We start from the raw sequence: 22,808 nt of genomic DNA, 5'->3' as shown, positions 1-22,808 counted from the left end.
GAGTTTAAACGATCATTAAAGGAGGAGTCGAAATCCCTTCCTGGTACCAATTAGCATTAAGTGTGATTATAACACGGTAAGGAACATACAATTATAGTCACAATTTGTTTGAGAAATCCATCAGCTATCAGTGAGTTAGATGCTTGGTCGAGTATCTGGTTTGAATTGACCGTGCCTGCCTCTAAGCGTCAATTAAGATCTGGTAACGGCTCATTTCTGACCAATCAGGGCCCGGTTAACCGATAACGTTCACTCAGCGCACTACGAAGACTACGTTTAGACTTATCAAAGTTGTTTACCTCTATAGGCATGTTTCCCGAACGGAGGAGTCACTGCTTACGTTGTTTGTTCGTAAAAGGCGCTGTCCAAAAAGAACATGCTGAAAACGATTGCTCTGAGATTAATTTTCCATTTCATGTGCAGTTGAATGACAGCGTTCTAAAAGATATTGCAGTCTTTGCAAATAAAACATTGCTCGAAATCCTTCTAGTAGGCCTAAACATTTAATAACCATGGGCGAGCATAGCATAGCCTACACTGAGAATGTACGAAAGAACGTTTCGGGAAACACGTGAGATGTTAAGGTAGAACTTTAAGTAGAGGCTACGAATGACGTAAGGTTAAGGAGGCTTTGGGAAACCGGGCCCAGGGCATTTCTCTGCCCAATAAGGGCTGTCTTCCATGATTGGTCGGAATTCAACATGCCTGTCAATCACAAATTCAACTCTTAAATCTTACCTGCAGCAACTTTTAAATGGCTCGGACTAATTAACTGTTAAATAATATTAATAAACACAAGAATTTCCAGCCAAATAAAATACTTAAAAACTTAAATATAAATAATAATAATAATAATAATAATAATAATAATAATAATAAAAACGTTAATAATAAACAAGTTAAAGAACATTCGTCTATGTTTGGATTTGTTCAAATATAATTGTATTTTCTTTGGACAAAAGGGCATCGAAAAACGTAAAATAAATAAATAATAATTTTGTGTTCTGAAAGTAGGTCGTCTGTACTGGTTTGACTCTGAATCATCAAAGCTGTGCCTTCTCTTGTACTTAGTGGTTTTGGACTCTTGTTAACTCTTAACTCATAACTCATAACGGAGACGCTCTTTTCGAAGCATTCACGACAGCACATTTAAATATTTAAAGGTGCGTTTCTATAGAAAAATATATAATAACGTGATGACACCAAATGCACCTCTTTGTTCATATGTACTTTTGAAAACTATGATATATTGTTCCAAACTGCACTCATGTTGTGTTTGTAGGACGTATGAACTACTCTTAATCTTTGATGTATGATATTTATTAAGGGTGTGCGACACGCGTGTGATTTGGAATGGAGCCCAAATGTCAATTAGGTGGACCAATCAGGAGCCAGAACAAGGCTTCAGATGAATACATATGGACCATGCTTGTATTTAAACGACAATTATGTTTGTTCAACGGAATATTGATCTGTGATTGTAAAATGTCTCTAACATTTATGTTATTTCTCTGTCACCAAAGCTTCAAATTAAATATGACCCAGATACAGTTTTGTAATAACAGGAAGTCAGCTGACCTCGAGAAGATACGATTCTGAAACGCAAACATCTGGAGGGTGATCCACCGAATTAATGAAATAACTGAATTATTTACATAATTATGTAAGGCCATTTATTTACATTTTATTTTTAGTAATTTTTTGTAAAATTCAGCCCGAATGAGAGGCTTGAATGGCCTATCTGTCTGTCCGTCTACCTACCTGTCTGCTGCGTGTGTCTTCCACAAGGCTAGCATACCCGTTGCTGGGGTGTTCCTGAATCCTCGGACGCCAGCCTTTTGAGTCGGAAATCTCCCAGCTTCCTTGCCGCATTACTCAGAGGCACACCCCCTTTTTTGTCTTCATCTCTCGGAATTCTGAGAGTATACCGAGAGCAGCGATGACGCTCTCAACGAAAATGGCTGTGCACATGAAGAGATACTTTTTCTTGTAGGCTATTTGTACCACGTTGGTCATTTTAATGTCGATTTTAAATGCTCTTTCACACCAATTTATGCATTGCACGGTCTTGCTGTGCGTGCAATCAATGTAAAGTTGTGTTGTTTGTTTCACGCTGGTTTGCTAAAGAGGCTAATGTAGCTTACAATAAACAATGACTATCCGATTTCATGACACAATCACAAAGACAAACAGGAACGCAATAAATGCTCCGAGACCGGAAATGCAACTCGGAAGGCTGGCGTCCGAGGACTCAAGAGCACACCACCCTCTACACCAGTGGTTCCCAACCTTTTCTCCAGGGCCCCCCTAATTCACTTCTGATGCAATTCGAGCTCCCCCCCCCCCCCCCCCCCATAACCATACATTTCTATTTTTTGTGCCTTTAGTTAATAAATGTATTATTTTGTAGCTTACAGTGCATGGCATTAGTAGGCCTACATTCATTAATGTGAACCTTGGGCTTGCATACCCACAGCCAGGGCTGGTGTGTCAGGTGTAATATGAGTGACAGCCAGGTTAAGACCAGTGCGCTGAATGACAATAATGCATTTGCGAATTGATGGGACTGACCTGTCGCTAAGCTCCGCCCCTATAACGCAGATGAGCCAATGACATTCCAGCTTCAACTAGCCTCAACTTTACTGGGACATCCCTGCTATTTCCATTGAAAATAACAGGGAGATGGCATAATATAAATATTAAGTGGTGGATTTATGTTGTTTGTGTAAAACAAAAGAAACATGGTCAAACGATGTGCTTGGGGTAGGCCTACATGTAACACAGTCGATATCCCGAGAGACTGCAGAATGGGGTATATTTCATCCCGTTTCCCAAGCCACAACAGGACCAGAGAAAGTGTACAATGTGGATCAGACTAGCCGCGTTTACATGGACACTTCTGATCCGATTAGAAGTGGAAGAACAGCTCAATCGGAATATAAAATGATCATATATACGCCTCAATCGGAATACAATCCTCTGATCGGAATAGAATTCCTTGCGGAACACAAGAGTTGGTGTAGTCTGCTATAATCGACATGTAAACACTTATTCTGATTGGTTTGGGGTGGGTGCGTTTACTTTTTAACTTAGAGAGATGGCATCAGCAGCTGCAGTAGTTGTCAATTGGTCCGTCTGTACTTTTATTGCACACCGAACTTGACAACTGTCAAGGAGAGTAGATTTTTTGCCTGATTCCCGTCTTTCTAACACTCCGCAAGTAGTCCGGTAACTTATCAACCCCAGCGTGTCCGGTTGCTAAGCGACATCACTCAACGTCTTTGGCGGACTTTTTCTCTGCTGATGAACACTACGAATGGTAATTGTAAGAAGACAGGACCTGTCGGGGCTTATTTTCCCAATAATCCCCGGCGTGCTGTACATTATCCCTTACAGAACAGCACTGTTTGCGGCCGTATTGTTTGCGGCGGAGGAGGGAGTAGATATAAAAACCGGACGAGAAACTGACGTCGCTGTGCTGTCCTCCTTCTTCTTAATCGAAGGAGCACACAGAGAAAAGCTCTCTCCTGCTGGGCTGTCATTAAAATAAAATACATAAAAATATCGCCGCCGGTCCAAATGTGTCAGGTGTGCGTCAGAGACATACGAACGTACGCTTACCACTTTTGTAAATGTGATATACACAGTACATTCGGACCGCATGACAGGAATAGTGTCCATGTAACGCGGCTACTGTGCGGCAGGCCAGAATACCAACTGAATTTAAGCTTGTTACCTTCTGCATGTATTTTTAAGTTTTGTGTATACCCCTCCATAGCATAATGTAGTCCCTTTCGATTGATCCTGGAAGAAATTAAATAATTTTCCGCCCAAAACCTCTCCAAAACCTGCTTTGATACACTTATCAGCTGACATTTTCCCATACGTTTTTGTTATAGAATCTGGTTTGTTTGTCCGAGTTCGTCATGGTAACGCCGGGGGGCGTGACTTAGCGACCGGCCTATTTTCAGTCGCGAGGCCCGTGAGATCTAAAATAGTTATTTCACGCTCGGATGAGCTGTTATAAAGTCAGGCCCGGGCGCACTGTCAGAGGCACCCCCAGGTTGGGATCAGGTTTCATGTCATCAAACCGATCTCATTAGCTGATGGGTTCCAGTGGTCCACCCCCTGCCCCAGTACCCCGTGTTTGGAATGAGGTGTTGACATGAGTTGTATTTTAATAGTACCGTGTTTATATTTGAATAAATATTCTGGAAGGGGGATTTGACTGGTGTTCGAGGTTGTTTGATTGTGTCTCAAATGTACAGCGTCGGTTTCCGTCATCAAACGTAATAAGTCAACGTTCTTCAGTGAAGTTAAGGACAGTAACTTGTAAAAATGTACTACTGTAGTAATGGAAAAACATTGATTGGCGCCATATCGACCACGCCTCCATTTTAACTTAAATTATGAGTTTAACATTTAAACGAGAGAACTTGAAAGCACAATGATATAAATCTATTCAAAGCTATCAACCTTTTGGGGGATTATTGACTAGAATTTATTTAAAGGTTGGCTATGGAATTCTCTTTTTTGGCCATTTTTGCAAAATTATTTGAAATCCCTATCATAACCCACTTACAGCCACTGAGTTAGAAGTACTGACATGACATTAAACAAGTCAATCATCTGTGGAACGGGCAGGGCTCGAAAAACTCCAGCCAATGATTTCCAGACCCACCGAGTGGCATTGGACAGTAAGTACGTCAATCAAACGGTCGTACTGCACTCCCCCGCTCCCCGCGTGACCCCTTCGTGCACGTACTCAAAGCTCCTGACTTTGCAAGCTTCTGTTTGTTGTTATCCTGCGGTAGCTACTGGAGCTAGCTAACTAGCTAATGGCTCGTAATGTTGGCTCGTGCGTGCTTGCGCGTCCATGTACTTGGAGTGGGTGGAGTCAGAGTCAGCGTTGAAGGAGAGGGGGTAGGACCATTTGAGTTGTGTGTTTTCAAAATCTGCTGGCATTTCGCAAATCCCATACCCAACCTTTAAGTGATGCAGTGGAAAATGGATGAAATCCAAAATTTAGATTTAACTGGATAATTAAACATTTACCAGAACAAACAACAACTTAATTTTGAGAAAAAGAAGATGTTTAATCATTCATGTGAGCACCACCAATAAAAAGTTGTTAGCAAATATATGTATAACAAATAACATTTCTATTTGTTAAAATGGCCTCTGTTAAGAAAATGTAAACATTTGTGGGCCAAAATAATCTACATTTTAAGAAAAATAGAAGTGCTCGCCCGAACACTTTTTTGTTTTGTTTTAGTTAAAATCCATTTTACTCTAAAAGCTCCTAAATTAGAAATGAAAAACTAATCTTGTGTTTAAAACTTCCAACGCAAATACCACCCAAAATATGGGTAATCTACTCAGCATAAAGCAGGGAATTTAAAATCTGAAATGAATATTAAATCACTTTTTGCTGCAACACTTTTAAGCGCAGACATTGGTTTACGTTGAAAAAATCAGCTAAGTTCCAATAGATGTTGCGTCCGAACCAATTATCCTTAGTCCGTTCCCAGGTCTTCCTCCTTCCAGCTCTTCGCACTAGTTGTCCTGTGGCTTCGCCTTCTTCCCTGAGAATGTGAAGAAGAACATCACAGAAGAACTGTTAAGCACATGTTAATATCTCTGGATATACATTTACATTCACATTCAGGGCGTTTAGCAGACAGAATTTCTGCTTGTGGTTGACATCTCCATGGAAATGCGTGTAGCCATTTCTCGGTCATGACACTGTCCACCACAGGTTAGGTGATAGACGTGGTCTCAGTGGTCCGGTGGAGATGACTGACGCTCATAAGCACTGCAGTCCGTTCGGTTCCCTGGCAGAACATTCTCGTTGGTAACCTGGTTTCATTTTGGAACACGTCATGTAACCCATTACCTTAACCCTTAGTCCTGGTCTCGGTCTTAACCTTACCCTTAGTCCTGGTCTCGGTCTTAACCTTACCCTTGGTCCTGGTCTTGGTCTTAACCTTACCCTTAGTCCTGGTCTTGGTCTTAACCTTACCCTTAGTCCTGCTCTTGGTCTTAACCCTTAACCTTAGTCCTGGTCTTGGTCTTAACCTTACCCTTAGTCCTGCTCTTGGTCTTAACCCTTAACCTTAGTCCTGGTCTTAACCTTACCCTTAGTCCTGGTCTTAACCTTACCCTTAGTCCTGGTCTTGGTCTTAACCTTACCCTTAGTCCTGGTCTTAACCTTACCCTTAGTACTGGTCTTAACCTTACCCTTAGTCCTGTACTTGGTCAGTAACCTTACCCTTAGTCCTGGTCTTAACCTTACCCTTAGTCCTGGTCCTTATCTTAACCCTTAGTCCTTACTCTTACCCCTGGTCTTAACCCTTAGTCCTTACTCTTACCCTTAGTCCTGGTCTTAACCCTTAGTCCTTACTCTTACCCTTAGTCCTGGTCTTAACCCTTCGTCCTTACTCTTACCCTTAGTCCTGGTCCTGGTCTATTCCTTAGTCCTTACTCTTACCCTTAGTCCTGGTCTTGGTCTTTCCGGCAGCACAGGGCTTGGTGACGGAGATGGTGGGCAGACACTCTGCGTTGTAGAGGGCCTTCCTAAGGGTTCCTGAGCGGGCCCTTAAGCCAGAGGCTGGGTCACACTCCGCCCACGTCTCGAACCGGTACTTACAGTCCGCTGGGGGGGGGGGGGGGGGGAGGGGGAACCAGAGAGAACGGGTTGGTTAAAACGTCCTCTTAATCCACATTGTCATTAATCAGTTCATCATTCTCCGTTCTTCTCCTCCTTTCCTCTCCGATGTGTTTCTCTTTATCTCCTCCAGCAAATTAGATTCAGTTCAACTTCATGAGCCCGTCAGAGAAGTGTGTGTGTGTGTGTGTGTGTGTGTGTGGTGTGTGTGTGTGTGTGTGTGTGTGTGTGTGTGTGTGTGTGTGTGTGTGTGTGTGTGTGTGTGTGTGTGTGTGTGTGTGTGTGTGGGCGTCCTCACCCCCAAAGTTCTTCTTCCAGTTGCAGGGGACCTTACACTTCATCTTCCTGGTCTGCTGCTCACACGCCCCCTCCCTGAAGCCCCCCCCACAGTCTCCGTTGCTAGGGACACAGTTGCCATAGCGCCAATCGCTGCACTCCGTGCCGGTCTTTGGCGCCTTGGTTTTCTCTAGACGGGGAGAGAGCGTCACGCTGGAGCGATCAGATACCACAACGTCTGGGTTCAGACCCTGGGCGGCGGAGGGTTCGGATTGGACAAGAGAGAGAAACTCACCTTTCCTGTTTTTACCGGCGGAGTCGACGGCGCTGATGGAGAGGAGAGAGACCAGCAGGAAGACAAGAACAGCCCTCATCCTAGGGGGGAGAGAGGGGGAGGGGAGGAGAGGGAGAGGAGAGAGAGAGAGAGAGAGAGAGAGAAGAGAGAGAGGAGAGAGAGAGAGAGAGACAGAGAGAGAGAGAGAGGGGGAGCAAGTATATCATTAAACGCTGACCCCTGCTCTGCTTTTGCTCTCACACTAAATCATTAGCGGCCCTCACGGTCGCCGTGGTAACAGATGTACTGTCGTCCCCACAAGGGGGGGGGGGGGGAGAGTCCTGTTCACTGGTTAAAGCCAAATAAAACGGTGTGAGTCCTCCATAACGAAGAGTGTAGCTCTGTCTGTCTTCAGAGACATCGAGGTGTGGAGTCGAGGTGCGTTGGGGGTGCGTCCCACTGACTGGCTCAGAAAATATGTTAGCTTTACAAGTTAGGCTGTTAAACTGTTAAAGACAGTTTGACTCCCAGGGGCTGACCTGGTGGTGCCTGGTGAAATCTCTAAAACAACTGAAGGAAGACCACTCACTCACTCACTCACTCACTCACTCACTCACTCACTCACTCACTCACTCACTCACTCCCTCCCCCCCTCCCTCCCCCTCTCTCTTACTCCCTCTCTCCCTCTCCTGCTCTCTGTCTCTCCCCCCCTCTCTCTCTCTCTGTCTCTCTCGCTCCCTCTCCTGCTCTTTGTCTCTCCCCCTCTCTCTCCCTCTCCTGCTCTCTGTCTCTCTCTCTCTCCCTCTCCTCTCTCTCTCTCTCTCTCTCTCTCTGTCTCTCTTTCTCTCCTGCTCTCTCTCTCTCTCTTGCTCTCTGTCTCTCCCCCTTTCTCTCCTCCTCCTCTCTCTCTCTCTGTCTCTCTCTCTGTCTCTCTCTCTGTCTCTGTCTCTCTCTCTCTCTGTCTCTCTCTCTCTCTCGCTCCCTCTCCCTCTCCTGCTCTCTGTCTCTCCCTCTCCGTCACTACCTCCCTCCCTCCATCCCTCCCTCTTCTCTCTACACACACACAGGGTGAATGCTCCGTCATTGATGGGGAGAAGCCAGATCAATGAAAGCCAATTTAAAATGAGCAATGAGCCTCAGTGGCTGCTTTGATACCTCCGACAGAGCGAAGTCATGCTAATCCATTTTAACATCTTCAAAATCAACTTTCATTCACATCACATCCTAAGATGTTGTGCTGCTATGGAAACTATGAGTCAGTTCTCTGGAACAATTCTGGAATAATATCAGTCCAGAGTGCTTCGTATGGATATTAACATTCATATTCAGGGCGTTTATCAGACGCTTTTATCCAGAGCGACTCACAATAAGTCTGTTTGTCAGGAGAAAGATAAACAGCAATATATCTCTGTGGGTACAGTGAGGATGTTCATACAACCAAGTGCCAAGCACTAACCATCACTATGTTAACCCATTCCCCGTGGACCAAAGTGTGAGAGAGTGAGCCCCCCCTCAGAGAAAAAATTCAGCTGAGCCCCCACCCCCCCCCCCCAAAAGTAATGTTCTAAATACCTGTGTTTTGAAAGCTATCTTAATTATTTTACACATTTTAAACATCTCTGATCATAATTTTAAAACATTTGAAACATATTTTTGAAACATATTTTTTAAACATTTTAAACATATTTCTGAAACATTACAACATCTTTGTGCGTTTTTTAAACACATTTCTTAACACCAATTTAACAACTTTATCTAAGCATGTTTAGCTTAACCTTTTTTAAATACATTTGAACATCTTAATCTGTGTAACTGCCAGTTTTACACAGATTCATTCAGGGTCCCCGACTTTGAATTTTCTGAGTCGAATCAGATCTGCTTTTTTCAGTCCAGAGATTCGACTATTCGGCGGGGTTTGGTTTACCGGCGTTGCTATGGTGACCGAAATTATTATAAGCAACTGAAAACGATGCCGGTTTGAAACTAAAACTGTGATTCTGAAAAAGTATAAATATTATAAAAATTCTTTCGATATTATTGAAGATACAAGTGTGTAGATTTGTTTAATGGTTTGAACGATGGTAAACGGTTGAAAAATGAATGAGTTACGATGTCTAGAAGTAGGTGTATCAGAATGGGCTGACGTCTACAATGAAAACAGCTGAAAACGATGCGGTATGAAACTAAACTGTGATTCTGAGAAATTTTAAATGATATCGAAATTCTGTTTAGATATTATTGAAGATACATGTGTGTTGTAGATTTGTTTAAATGGTTTGCACGAAGATATAAACGGTTGAAAATTTATTTAGTTATGTTACTTCTACAGTTGAAGTACGATTGATGATTTGAATCATCGACTTTCAGGGTTTCTTCGGGTTCATTTTTTTTCTCACGTCGCACCCCGCCCTGAAGAACTCTGGCGCCCCCCAGGGGGGGGCGCGCCCCACAGTTTGAAAACCACTGCCGTAGACAACACAGATAGCTAGGATAAGACGCTTCACAATGCTAAGGTCTGTTTTAAGTGCCAGGATGTATTTTGTATTCGTTATTTTAGATTTAGACTTGAATTAATATAAACACTACGGACAAACTTGTTAATTGAACACTCTGTGACCTCGTTTTTGATTTGACCTAGTTATTATTTGGCCGTTTATTACGATATTTTACACAGTTTGTTTCAAAGATTCAATAAAAGATTTCCGTTGCGAGAGAGAGAGAGAGAGAGAGAGATAGAGAGAGAGAGAGAGAGAGAGACGAGAGAGAGAGACGATGAGAGAGAGAGAGAGAGAGAGAGATGAGAAGAGAGAGAGAGATAAGAGAGAGAGAGCATGAGACAAAGAAAGAGGGAGAAGCCCCTTGTCTCCCCCACCACCCCCACCCCTGACTCCATCTCAACCTCCACCCCTAATCCCAGGAGGCACAATTTGACACCCTGTCTCCTCTTCTGTCTCTTCTCGTCGACTACAAAGGAGGATACCCTGACATCTCCTGCTCCCTCCTCCTCCCCCCCTCCTCCTCCCCCTCCCCGCCGCCCCTGTCAGGTAGAGGCAGCGTGTTTACCGAGGCCTGGTATGTGACGACTCGACGCACTAAGCTGGACGTACACACACACGCACTGGGGCCAGAGGGTAGGCCTCCGCTTGGTTTCTAGTGCGTGTGTGTACGTCCTGTGTACGCCCCAGTGTGAGTGTGAGCGTGCATGATGTCTGTGTACATGTGTTCTCGGTGTACGTGTGTCCATGTGCGCATCGCGTCATGTGTGTGTGTGGGTGTGTGTGTTGCTGTAATGGGTTAATCTCTCCTTGTGGGTCAGCCTCAGATCTGAGGGGACTCCCAATCTGTCTGCTAACCCACCAGCTGGATGAGGGGGTACGGAGACGCACCCAGCGGCCCCCCCAGCTTACCCAGTCACCATGGCCCAGATCTCCTCTCTCCTCCTGCTCTCGTTCTGGATCTCTGCCGCTGTCCGTCTCTCCTGCTGGTGTCCCTTCGTTTTGGTATTAAGAGTGAGGTCGCTGGGTTGTTAATACTAATAATAATAATAATATAATAATAAATTGTGTTTGTATTGCCCCTTTATATTACTGGAATCTCAAAGTTGTTTGTGTTAATATTGATTACTGAAGCACTGAGTAGCAGTTTTTATCTATCTTCATCAATATTATGGTTATTGTTATTAGTGTTTCATAAACTAGATCCAACGATCCGAATCCACATCAACTTGTAATTGATTGCAACTTGCAATCAACCCTGGCAGTTCACGTTCCCATGCAGGGACGCAGAGAAAAGAGTACCGATGAAATGAACGGTTACCGTGTTGAAATGATCACAAATCCTGATTGATCAGTGACTGTGTGTTTCAGTCGAAGTATTGATCCTTGTATCAACCAATGGGATCGCTAGAGTTGACTAAGCTGGTCGCAGGTCAATATGTATATTACGGCCGCGTTTCAATATATTTTTACGGCCTGCGTTCCAAAATGTTATTTCAGTGGCTGCATTTCCAATGTTATTTCAGTGGCTGCATTCCAATGTTATTTCAGTGGCTGCATTCCAATATGTTATTTCAGTAGCTGCATTCCATTATGTGCTTCGGCGGTTCTGATCCCAGGTCTGTGAAGCTGGGAGAATGTTAGAACAAAGCTCTTCAAACCCGCCCGTGATTACACTGAGGAGCAACGCACTTAATTGTTTAATTAACATTCACAGATTTACCGAAGACACTTTTCTTTTTTTTTAATTGTACCGGTTCTATTTAACGCTCGGAAAAATAATAAAAAAATGTCAGAGTTGTCAGTGTTACTTAAAATAAACGGTTATTAATATTAACAAAGATGGTTATTGTTGCATTATCACTTGTTATGAGTGTCTCTGTGTGTCTGTGTGCGTGTCTGTGTGTGTCTGTCTCAGTGTGATGTCTATGTGTGAGTCTAAGTGTATCTCAGTGTGATGACTGTGTGTGTGTCTGTGTGTATCTCAGTGTGATGTCTGTGTGTGAGTCTGCGTGTATCTCAGTGTGATGACTGTGTGTATGTCTGTGTGTATCTCTGTGTGATGTGTGTGTGTCTGTGTGATGACTGTGTGTGTGTCTGTGTGTATCTCAGTGTGATGTCTGTGTGTATCTCAGTGTGATGGCTGTGTGTGTGTCTGTGTGTGCGTCTGTGTGTGTGTTGTAATTAAGCACTATAAGAATAAAGTTTAATCAAATTGAAAATAACTAAATTGTCTTTCTTCAAGATGTAGAGAGGAAGAGGAGGAGTGCAGGACGAGAGAGGAAGAGGAGTGCAGGACGAGAGAGGAAGAGGAGGAGTGCAGGACGAGGGAGGGAGAGGAGTGCAGGACGAGAGAGGAAGAGGAGGAGTGCAGGACGAGAGAGGAAGAGGAGGAGTGCAGGACGAGAGAGGAAGAGGAGGAGTGCAGGACGAGAGAGGGCGATCAAACGACGCGTCTCGTGATATAATTGTCTTGCTCGCGTGCGTGCTTCGTCCAGAACAATCCGCCTAATTAGTCTGGTATCGTTATTCGTGGAAAGCTTGGAGCCGGGAGGCCGGGAATGCTAATAATCCACTAGCGGGCTTTCGTACGATGCTGACGCACAGCGCCGGTGTTCGAGTGTGCGTTGGGGGGGATAATGAACCGTGGGGAGTCGAGGTGTCTGGGAGACCGGAGGGGGAAGAAGGCAGCCTCCTCATCATTAAAATAAAACATGGCTGTTTCCTCGAAGCGCCGCAGGGTGAGTCTCGGGGCCTGATCAGCCTCCAGCGGAGCCTTGATCTAGACAACACCGTGTTCCAAGGCGCTAGGAGCTAGGAGGCAGCAGAAGATTCATCTGCAGCAGGCGGGTGCTCAAATGGGGCCCCTATGGGTACTGCAGGGGTCTCAGGAAGTTGCAAAGAAAATAAATACAATTAAATATTTTTCACCCTGAGGCTAGTTTCAATCTGAATGCCAGATGATAGAAGGCTAGCTTAGGAAGGCTAGTTTAGGAAGGCCAGCTAAGGAAGGCTATCTTAGGGAGCCTAGTTTAGAAAGCCAGCTAAGAAGGCTAGCTTAGGAAGCCTAGTTTAGGAAGGCCAGCTAAGGAAGGCTAGCTTAGGAAGCCTAGTTTAGGAAGGCCAGCTAAGGAAGGTGCTAGCTTAGGAAGCCTAGTTTAGGAAGGCCAGCTAATGGAAGGCTATTTTAGGAGAGCTAGCGTATGAAGGCTATCTTAGGAAGGCCAAGTGAGGAGAAGACAAGGAGAAGGGAGAATCCTTGAAAAACAAAGTGCGTTCCAGAAAACAACCAAATTGTCATGAGTATCTGGAGGATGGGTTCTAAAGGGATTCTAACCCTTTTTAATGTTCATGTGTTACACTTCCTAATAGATCACAATACATTATTATGTCCATTTAATTTACTTTCTCTCAAAAACGTTTTGTGCCGGTGAGGGGAGTACTTAGTTGAGAACCAACTGGACTCCACAGCGGTGGAAGTGCGGATGGTTTGAGATGAGTTTCATTATTAATATTACTAGAGTTTTCTCAACTCTACTTGTAATTAAACCATAGCAATAATGTGGAAATGCCCAGTCCATAATGTAACACATTTCTGTGTTACATTATGGCGCCTAATATAATAACATTTTGCCTATAATATTACAACGTATAACATTCGTCACCACAGTGCCACATTTAAATATTTTTGAACCATTCAGTGAACAAAAGGCAACAGGCTGATTACCATTTACAGGACTTTCTACTCCTCATTCACATATAAGGTCATTTACATTTCCCTACGGTGAGTATACTACCTCAGGGGTAGTATTATTCAGGAGATTTCAGGGTACAAATGTCAGGATATGTTGCTCACACACACCGGCCCATCAGGAGAATATCAGGACTTACACATGTGTTCTGAAAGCAGCTATTTATCAATTTATGGTAACATTTTGGGAGGCTCAAGGAGGTGGTAATATTAAGTTTGAGCAACAAAGTGTAAAGGCAATTTTGGAGGCTCAAGGAGGAGAGTAAGATTACATTTGAGCAACAAAGTGTAGTCTTGTGGTGGACTCCATAGACATAATTCACCATACTGTGTAATTGACGTGTTTTCATTCTGTGTTATAGGGACCACTGTCTCTTTAAGATCACGTGATTTATGTGTTGATATGCTGGTCGGTGCGATGTTTGAATTTAACAGTTTTTATATGACCGTTCCCTTCTTCCTTTATTTTATCGCAATTTTCTATAGACAGAATGTGTTTACCTGGGAGATTGTGACGATGGCAGAGCAGTTATGTTTTTAAAACATAACATCTTACCTGGACATGTGTCACTGCGGTGTTGTGCGCGTGCCGCGTGTGTGTTCTAACCTGCGTGTGTGTTGATGGCAGAGCTGTTATGTTTAAAAGCATAACGTCTTAGCTCGGCGAGTTTGTCGCTGCCTTTGTCTTGACGTGCGGTGTGTGCAAACGCGTGTGCGTGTGTGTGTGTGTTTCCATGTATGTTTGTGCGTATGTGCGTGTGTGTGTATGCGGTGTGTATGTGCATGCATGCAGTGTATGTATGTGTATGTATATGCGTGTGCTGTGTGAGTGTGGGCTGCAGTCTGCTTGGCACGTGAGGAACTAGGTTAGTCTCATTGAGATTAAAATCTATTTTACAAGGAAGACCGGGCCAAGATGGGACAGCAGTACACAGTTCCAACATAAAACACAAGACATAATACAAGTTCAGTAATAATAGCAATTGTGGGGGAATACATGGACTCTAGGAACACAATAGCAGAGGATGGAGTTGGTGTGGAGTTTGAACACAAACCGGGTGAAGTGTGAGAGCAACAGAGTTTATAATCTACTGAATGGGAATCAGAGTTCTGGAAAGGACACCAAGGGAGAGGAGGTATTAGAGAAGGCTCGGACGGCTGGGGCCTGTGGCCAAGATACTGGAAACATATTTAGAGAGAGAGAGAGAGAGAGAGAGAGAAGGAGAGAGAGAGAGAGAGAGAGAGAGAGAGAGAGAGAGAGAGAGAGAGAGAGAGAGAGAAAGAAGAGAGAGAGAGAGGAGAGAGAGATGGACATGAGAGAGAGAGAGATGAGAGAGAGAGAGAGGACGAGAGAGATGAGAGAGAGAGAGAGAGAGAGAGAGAGAGAGAGAGAGAGAGAGAGAGGAGAGAGAGAGAGGAGAGGGAGAGAGAGAGAGAGAGAGAGAGATGGACAGAGAGAGAGAGGAGAGAGAGAGAGAGAGAGAGAGAGAGAGAGAGAGATAGAGAGGAGAGAGATGAGAGAGAGAGAGATGGAGATAGAGAGAGAGAGAGAGGAGAGAGGCAGCAGCAGCAGCCAGGTAGTCTGCACAGAGAAACAGAGTGTTGAGGCTTTGCAGAACTTGTTTTAGTAAGCTCTTTGCTTGAGTTTCCCTGTTGGATGGTCGTGGGTTTAGGAGTGTGCTGTCTCACCATGAAGAGAATGGAGAAGTAGGCTGTTAATCTGAATTAAAGTTGGATTAAAAGGAGATGTGTTAAACTGTCTTGTTGTTTCTGGCTAATTAAGAGCCTGCTCTTCTTTTGAAAAGTTGTAGTGTTTTTATAGTGTGACTTTTACCGTTTTCTGTTGCAACTTTATTGTTCATTGCCAACATCAACATACTGGTGAACACATACACACACACACTCACTGACACACAAACACTCACGTAGCCCCCCCCCCCCCCCCCACCCACACCCACTCACACACTTGGAAAGGACATCTCAACAACAGCTGGGAATATAAATCTGGGAATTCACAGTAAAAACGCACACACACACACACACACACACACACACACACACACACACACACACACACACACACACACACACACACACACACACACACACACACACACACACAATGGAAATAGCCCATCATTCTCTTCAACTGGTAAAATGTACAGTTTTAGTTTTAAAAGTTTAAAGTTTTGGCACTTCAGAAGACTTCTAACATCGCTGTGACTGCCAGTAAATAAAACCCTCCTTAAAAAAACGTTTCCCGTTACAAAAACCCACATTTTCAATCACTTTTGTAGTTCTTGTTCATTTGTAGTTCTTGTTCATGATAGCGGAGTTACTATTTACCGAGGCGAATGAGACGGAGCGTCTCCAAAGACAGCGACCACACAGCAGACAAAGACGTTTATACTCACTTTCTTTAGGTTTCCAAATTGGAAAGGAGACGTAGAGGGAATCTGTGATCCTCTTCTCCACCAAGATCCCCCAAAGTCTCCTGCGGGGCACAGATAACGGGAAAGTAAAACTCCACTGCAAAACGGTGAACGCAACGACCAATTACGGACGTGCGTAATTGTCCGCGTTTATGCACTAACGGATCATTTGCTCGCTCTTTTGGCACACTTACTTTTCCCCAAAGATTGCACAAAGTTGCTCCAAACTTTAGACCAGAATAGCCAAGAGTATCTGGGGAATTCAGGCTTTGGCTGAGGCGGATTTCTCTCTCTCTCTCTCTCTCTCTCTCTCTCTCTCTCTCTCTCTCTCTCTCTCTCTCTCTCTCTCTCTCTCTCTCTCTCTCTCTCTCTCTCTCTCTCTCTCTCTCTCTCTCTCTCTCTCTCTCTCTCTCTCTCTCTCTCTCTCTCTCTCTCTCTCTCTCTCTCTCTCTCTCTCTCTCTCTCTCTCTCTCTCTCTCTCTCTCTCTCTCTCTCTCTCTCTCTCTCTCTCTCTCTCTCTCTCTCTCACTGTCCCCCTCGCCCCCCTCGCCCCCCTCGTTTGGACCCCAGGCCTTTGTCTGCCAAACCAGTTCATTCTGGTTGCATTAGGCTCCATTCATGCACTCTCACACAAACACACATCAACCACAGGACTCTCTCCTCTCCCCCCTCTTCCTCTCCTCTCCTCCAGCGAGGCATCCAAACCAATACGCATCCCCCTCTCTCCTCTCCCCTCTGCGCCCGTACCCTCCACCCCGTCCCGGGATGAAGGATGGATACCCCGGCCCGGTTGACACCATGTTGTGTGCGTAGAAAACAACGACAAACGTCTCACGTTTCAAGTTTTTGCGGGTTTGTTGTGTTGTTTTCTGACGGGGCCATCAGGGTAAGTATGTGGGGTGAAGTCATCCACTCCCGAGGCATTTTAAGTACCCAGGCTACAATGGGATCCTGTCCGTGGGGGGTCGGAACACATTCACTGCTGGGGAGATGAACCGCTCTCCAAGGGACGCGCATGCGCAGTGCCAGGTGTGGAGATCTGAACCCACAACGGTTTACTTTGTTTTTTTTATTAATTATAACTCGAACGATTAATTAATACTTTTTGGGGCAGCTTTACATCTATTACTATAATATAATATAATAGCTTACGTTTTGACCGTGAATACTTCAGTTGGTTTGGATAGACGGTAAACCAAGGCGGTTGTGTGGTTCATTAACCCAATCCCAACCGAGATAAAAAAATATATAACCTTAATCATACCCATTTATTGACGTTAAAAGGAAAGAATCAGGAAAATGGCTGATCGATTATTTATATATATATATATATATATATATATTTATATATATATATATATATATATATATATATATATATATATATATATATTATAGATATCTTGACAACAGATGCTCTGCAGATAATCTTGATCAATACTTTAACCACGGAGCTATTTCGGTGTAATTGGAGGCAGACTCTAACCGGTGAAACGCGGCTTCTTGTGCCCAGAAAGGTCCCTGGGGAGCTCAGAGTGCGCATGCGCTCCTCCTCCGCAGCCAACGTTCTGTCGACGCCCCGTCATCTATTTAGGCTCCGCCCCCTGGTATCCTTTTTGTGCACATTGACTCTTGATTTCGTTTAAAAGCTCTTAAAGTCAGGATTGTAAACATTTGTTCTAGAAATCAACACAAAATCTTCTAAAGAAACAAAAGAGAAAAATATGTAAAGATGACATTCCATAAACACTTTTATTCCCTTAAATAAACATTTTAAATCCCATACCAAGCTAAATATTATGATAAGCATACTTACAAAATACAGATATAACAATCACTTAAAAAAAAAAATTACTCAAACAGGCTCCAAATATTCCAATGGTAGAAAATATTGATTTACAGATAAAGCTATCGAACACAAAATAACTAATTACAAAGCCAAGCAGCACGGAGACAACCGGTTAATTAATAAATGGACTGGACATCGTAAGTCCCATCGGAGAAATCTAAAACTTAAATGTTTGCGCGAGTTGCAAATGAAAAAAGTTGAAAAGATATCAGAGTGTGCGCTGAAAATAAGCGTTTTCTCAATATCCCTGTGATTTGCAGTTCAATAAAAATTCCATTTTTAATTTAATTTAATTTTCCATTTAATTAAATTAAATGTAACAATTTGAACACGAAAACACCAGACATGCCGCTTACAATTTGGTAAATAACATGCTTTTTGTCACTTGAGATATTGTCAAAGTTGTCTCGCAGCTGTGTTTGCTGCCTTCTAGATATGTAGAAGTGTGAGAACTCCTTGTCCAGTGCAGTGAGTTCAAGGAAAAATGAAAAATGCTGAATGCATTTCTGAAATGCTGCCTTTGACTTTGGCAAGAAAAATCCTATTTCTGACTGTGATGGTATAAAAAAGTCTTAAAAACCCACTTTGAAAAGCAGATCCTTTGATTGTACGTCTGTTTAGAGGCAGCAAACTGAGAATTGCTTTAAAGAGATTCAGATTGTCTCGACACATTTGATGACAGATTATATACAGACTAATTATGAATATCTGAACTATGAACATATTTAAATCATGATTCTCCTTCTCCACTTCTTAACGAGTTATTAATAAAACATGACGCAAAATCACCACTCGAATTCAAATCTGATATACAATCCAAACCTGGCGACCATCCATAATTCAAAACACAACTACTGACGATATTAAAAAAGGCAATTTGTATAAAAGTGTGTATTTAAAGTTGTAATAAATCAGAGGTTTATCTCGCTGGAACAGCTTCCTATAACTGACCAAATAACCGATTTAAGAACTGACTTAAGTGAGTCAGTTGACCTGAAAGGCTTTTTAGGTCATATGATCCAAAGAAAAAGTGTATTTGCCACAAAGATGATTCAAAATGGCGTGCAAAGAAATATACCCATATTTGGATTTCTGGTTCTGGGGGGGGTTAATCAAGCCAATCAGCTTCTGTGTGGATGAACACTCATACGCACTTAGAGCTTTGTGCTTTGGGAATGTCCTGAACCTTCCAAAAATGGTTTATTTCACACACACACAAATACTTAAAGGCAACCGATTTAATTGTATTCCATGCACACTCGTCTGTCGCACAAAGTTCACACACAACACGTCAGTACAAAAGCAGCAATCATAACTCGTCAAAAAGCCGTTCTGGCGACGAAAGCTTCAGGGAAAACGATCACTTGTGCGGCAATTTGCAAAAAAAACTATTTCAGCAGTGCAGCCATTCTTCAGAGTCGCTTTGAAACCAGACGATGGGATTGGCCTGTATCATTACAGTCTGAGGAAAATAATCGTTAAGACTTTGTTCTAACGAGCACTACCAATTCAGTGAGCGAATCAGAGGACGGTTTCACAAAGCCTTCCTCGTCCACAGATCCTCATTGGAATCTTTACGATTGTTTTTCCTGCTCGGACGTTGAATCAACGGCAGACGTGTTTTTCAGTCCCTGATTGCGAGCGGGGTCGATCTGTTGTTGGTTCTACAGCGGGGATCGTCAGCTCCTGGCAGCGTGTGGATATGGCTTTGACATCCCGGGTCTTCTGAGTCCGAATGAAAAGATCTCAAATCATTTGAGGGGCCGTTTGAGGGGCCAATCTTAAGGGTCTTAGAATTCCTCTACAGACCACTGTGTGAAGAAGAAGATGTCTCTCTGTGAGGTCAGAGATCCAGATATCCTCCTCAGACCTGATTATATACATTGTTCTTGTTCTTCTTCCAGACCTGGTTTGAGGATTGGAGTCCAGGAGCTAGACCGGTCTCAACAACTCCAGGACCAGGGGGTGAAGATCCCACAACATTCCTGGAAACTCAACACCAGTGTGGACCCCCGTCGCCTGAAGGAGACCACCTCCAAGTGATCCGCTCTCCTTCAGACCGGTGCCTGCCTTCACCCCGCCGGTGAAGACCCTCCAGGTTCAGACCAGGAGGGGTCTCCTCCTCCTCAGACCGCCGTCTCCTGGTCCTCCCTCTGGATCATCTGGTAGTGCTGGCGGTTCTCCAGGTAGGCCGCCAGCTCCGAGTCGCTCGCCTTCTCCGCTCGGCTCTTCGGTGTGTCCCCCTGCAGGAGGAGCGAGGGGTCAGAGGTCACAGCGTGGCACGGATCGACACCTGATGGATCGATACCTGAACCTGATCAATACTTGGAAATCGCAGGTTTGTCTAAGACATAGACCTTTAACCCCTCACTCTGTTTCTGTGCAGTAATTGTCCTCAATTAGCAGCCGATCCTAACGAGAAGGACTCCCCAGTTAGCCCCGCCCCCAGCAGTGTGTCCGCACTGGTCTGAACTCCTCCCACCAGATCTACCGTCCATCCCACTGGTCTGAACTCCTCCCAGCAGATCTACCGTCCATCCCACTGTTCTGAACTCCTCCCACGAGATCTACCGTCCATCCCACTGGTCTGAACTCCTCCCAGCAGATCTACCGTCCATCCCACTGGTCTGAACTCCTCCCACCAGATCTACCGCAAACACCCAGTGGCGTAAACGTGGTTACAATTGACAGTCTAACCCCGGGGCTTAAGAACAGACTCTGTCGTCTTTATTAAACCGGGATCTGACCAGCGAGAAACAAACAAACAAACAAATAGAGTCTCAGGAGGAACCGAGACGAGGATTTAGAAAAGTAAATAAAACATAAGGAGAGGGGAGGAGGAGAGGGAGAATGGGAGGAGAGAGGGGGAGAAAGGAAGTGAGGGGAGGGGAGAGAGTGAAGGAGGAGAGCGGAGAGGGGGAGCGACAGAAGGGACGAGAGGGAAGGAGAGAGAGGAGGAGGGACAGAGAGGCGAGGAGAGAGGAGAGGAGAGAGGAGAGGAGATAGGAGGAGGGACAGAGAGGCGAGGAGAGAGGAGAGGGAAGGAGAGAGAGGAGGAGGGACAGAGAGGCGAGCAGAGAGGAGAGGGAAGGAGAGAGGAGGAGAGACAGAGGAGGGTAGAGCAGGGGAGAGAGGAGGAGGAGAGACAGAGCGGCTCCATGGGGCTGAGAGGGTGTTTGTTCTGAGAGCTTTACTCTATGGCCGCGGGCTGCTTTGAGGGAGACGCAAATCCTGGAGATTACCCTCCTCCTCCGAGCAAGGCAGCAGGGAGGAGAGGGAGAGAGGAGATTGAGGGGGGAGGACAGGAGGGAGGAGTGGAGGGAGGGGAGGAGGAGAGTAGGGGAGGAGGAGAAGAGGGATGAAGGGAGGAGGGAGGAGAGAGGAGCTGGAGAGAGGAGGGAGGAGGGAAGAGGGAGAGACTGCTTGGAAGCAGGTTTAAAAGCACTTAAAACGACAAGAAACCACGCATCCAGATGTGTTTGTTTGTGTTTATCTAGCCTCTGGCTTGAGAGCATGCATAAGAGGAATCCTCTGTCTGTCTGTCTGTCTGTCTGTCTGTCTGTCTCTCTCTTTCCTCTCTATCTCTCTTTCCTCTCTCTCTCTCTCTCTCTCTCTCTCTCTCTCTCTCTCTCTCTCTCTCTCTCTCTCTCTCCCCCTCTCTCTCCCCCCCTCTCTCTCTCCCTCTCTCCCTCCCTCCCCCTCTCCCCCCCTTTGGAAGCAGTCACTCAAAGCAGCAGGCCAGGTGTGTCTGTCGAGGGACTCGGTACTTCTCTTCACTATGGTCCCCTCAGTATTCCCTTCAGAGACGTGTGTTGGATATTATTTTTAAGGGTTGAAACTGTGTTGAAAATCGGCCTTTCTGATTCGCTGAATCCTGACCACTTCAAAATGGCTGACCTGTTCAGTTGAAACTGGTTCCTTTGGGTCAGACCAACCAAGTGTTGGTCGACGTTTCTGAGTTCTTTTTTATTAACGATGTAAAACTAACTGAAAGAAACTCTTTAAGATCTGCTCCTTACAGATAAAATCCCTTTCTCGGAGGGCCGGTTTGCTATTGGACGAGCAACCGAGCTTGAGTTGAGAGTGGGCGTTGACAAAGTTAGACCACGCCCCTTCCACTCACCCAGACAGACAGAGAGAGGGGGACAGAAAGAAAGACAGACGGGGAGACAGACAGACCGAGGGGGAGACAGACAGACAGACGGCGAGAGAGAGACAGACAGAGATACGGGAAGAGAGACAGACAGACAGAGAGTCTGACATAGAGACAGAATACAGAAAGGCAGCCTCTCACACACACAGTCAGTGAGACAGGTTACCTGCAGGTCTGTCTTCATGAGGGAGGCCCCAGCTTCCACCAGGTAGTGACAGATGGTCCTCAGACAGAGAGACGCGGCCCGGTGGAGCGCTGTCTCACCCCTGGGGATGGGGATGGAGAGAGAGAGAGAGAGAGAGAGAGAGAGAGAGAGAGAGAGAGAGAGAGAGAGAGAGAGAGAGAGAGAGAGAGAGAGAGAGAGAGAGAGAGAGAGAGAGAGAGAGAGAGAGAGAGAGAGAGAGAGAGAGAGAGAGAGATGGACAGAGAGAGAGACAGAGACAGAGACAGAGAGAGAGAGAGAGAGAGAGAGGAGGGAGGAGAGAGAGAGAGAGGAGAGAGAGGGGAGAGGGAGAGAGGGGGGGGAGGGAGAGAGAGACAGAGAGAGGGGATCACTGCAGGACCGAGACAACAGACTCAATACTGAGCCACTTTGTTAAATAATAGCGTCTGTACGCTGGTGGCCAGACAACATGGGCTCCATCCCTTATCTCTGGATCCTAACAGAGCAGCACATCATGTCCTGTGCTTGCTGTGGGTCCACGACGCCATTACCCAGAGATCTCAGAGCCTGATTCCTCCCCAAGCTAGCATAGATCGTGTGCACACGACAAGATTATAGTTCTCTCCAAAAAGCGACACTAACTTTAGTCCCCCCGAGGTTGATCTTTGATCGTTCAAGCCAGCCCATGAATCAGTTAGACTTATCACAACCTGGGGTTGTTTGTCATAGTCACCACGGAGACGGAACA

The 22,808-nt window shown here is 45.0% G+C and overlaps 2 protein-coding genes across 7 annotated transcripts in view; both read right to left on the bottom strand.

Moving 5' to 3' along the window:
• Positions 1-5,071: 5,071 nt before the first annotated feature.
• mdka (midkine a) lies at positions 5,072-16,248 on the bottom strand. Its single transcript, XM_030360596.1, has 6 exons — positions 16,090-16,248; positions 15,878-15,957; positions 7,239-7,318; positions 6,966-7,133; positions 6,491-6,655; positions 5,072-5,585 (listed from the first exon to the last, which is right to left on the bottom strand). The coding sequence occupies exons 3-6, from the start codon at positions 7,315-7,317 to the stop codon at positions 5,557-5,559; spliced, it is 441 nt and encodes a 146-aa protein (XP_030216456.1). The 5' UTR covers position 7,318; positions 15,878-15,957; positions 16,090-16,248; the 3' UTR covers positions 5,072-5,556.
• A 1,374-nt stretch (positions 16,249-17,622) lies between these two features.
• dgkza (diacylglycerol kinase, zeta a) overlaps positions 17,623-22,808 on the bottom strand; it is a 92,123-nt gene continuing 86,937 nt past the window's right edge. For all 6 annotated transcript variants that reach the window (XM_030360589.1, XM_030360587.1, XM_030360588.1 and 3 more), the window contains 2 exons: positions 22,064-22,163; positions 17,623-19,987 (listed from right to left, as the gene is read on the bottom strand). In XM_030360589.1, the coding sequence (XP_030216449.1) occupies positions 19,871-19,987; positions 22,064-22,163 (217 nt within the window). In that variant the 3' untranslated portion in view covers positions 17,623-19,870. The remainder of the gene's footprint in view (positions 19,988-22,063; positions 22,164-22,808) is intronic.

This window comes from Gadus morhua, chromosome 7 (assembly GCF_902167405.1).
Source record: "Gadus morhua chromosome 7, gadMor3.0, whole genome shotgun sequence".
Lineage (NCBI taxonomy): Eukaryota > Metazoa > Chordata > Actinopteri > Gadiformes > Gadidae > Gadus > Gadus morhua.
This window is presented reverse-complemented; position numbering and strand designations above follow the sequence as displayed.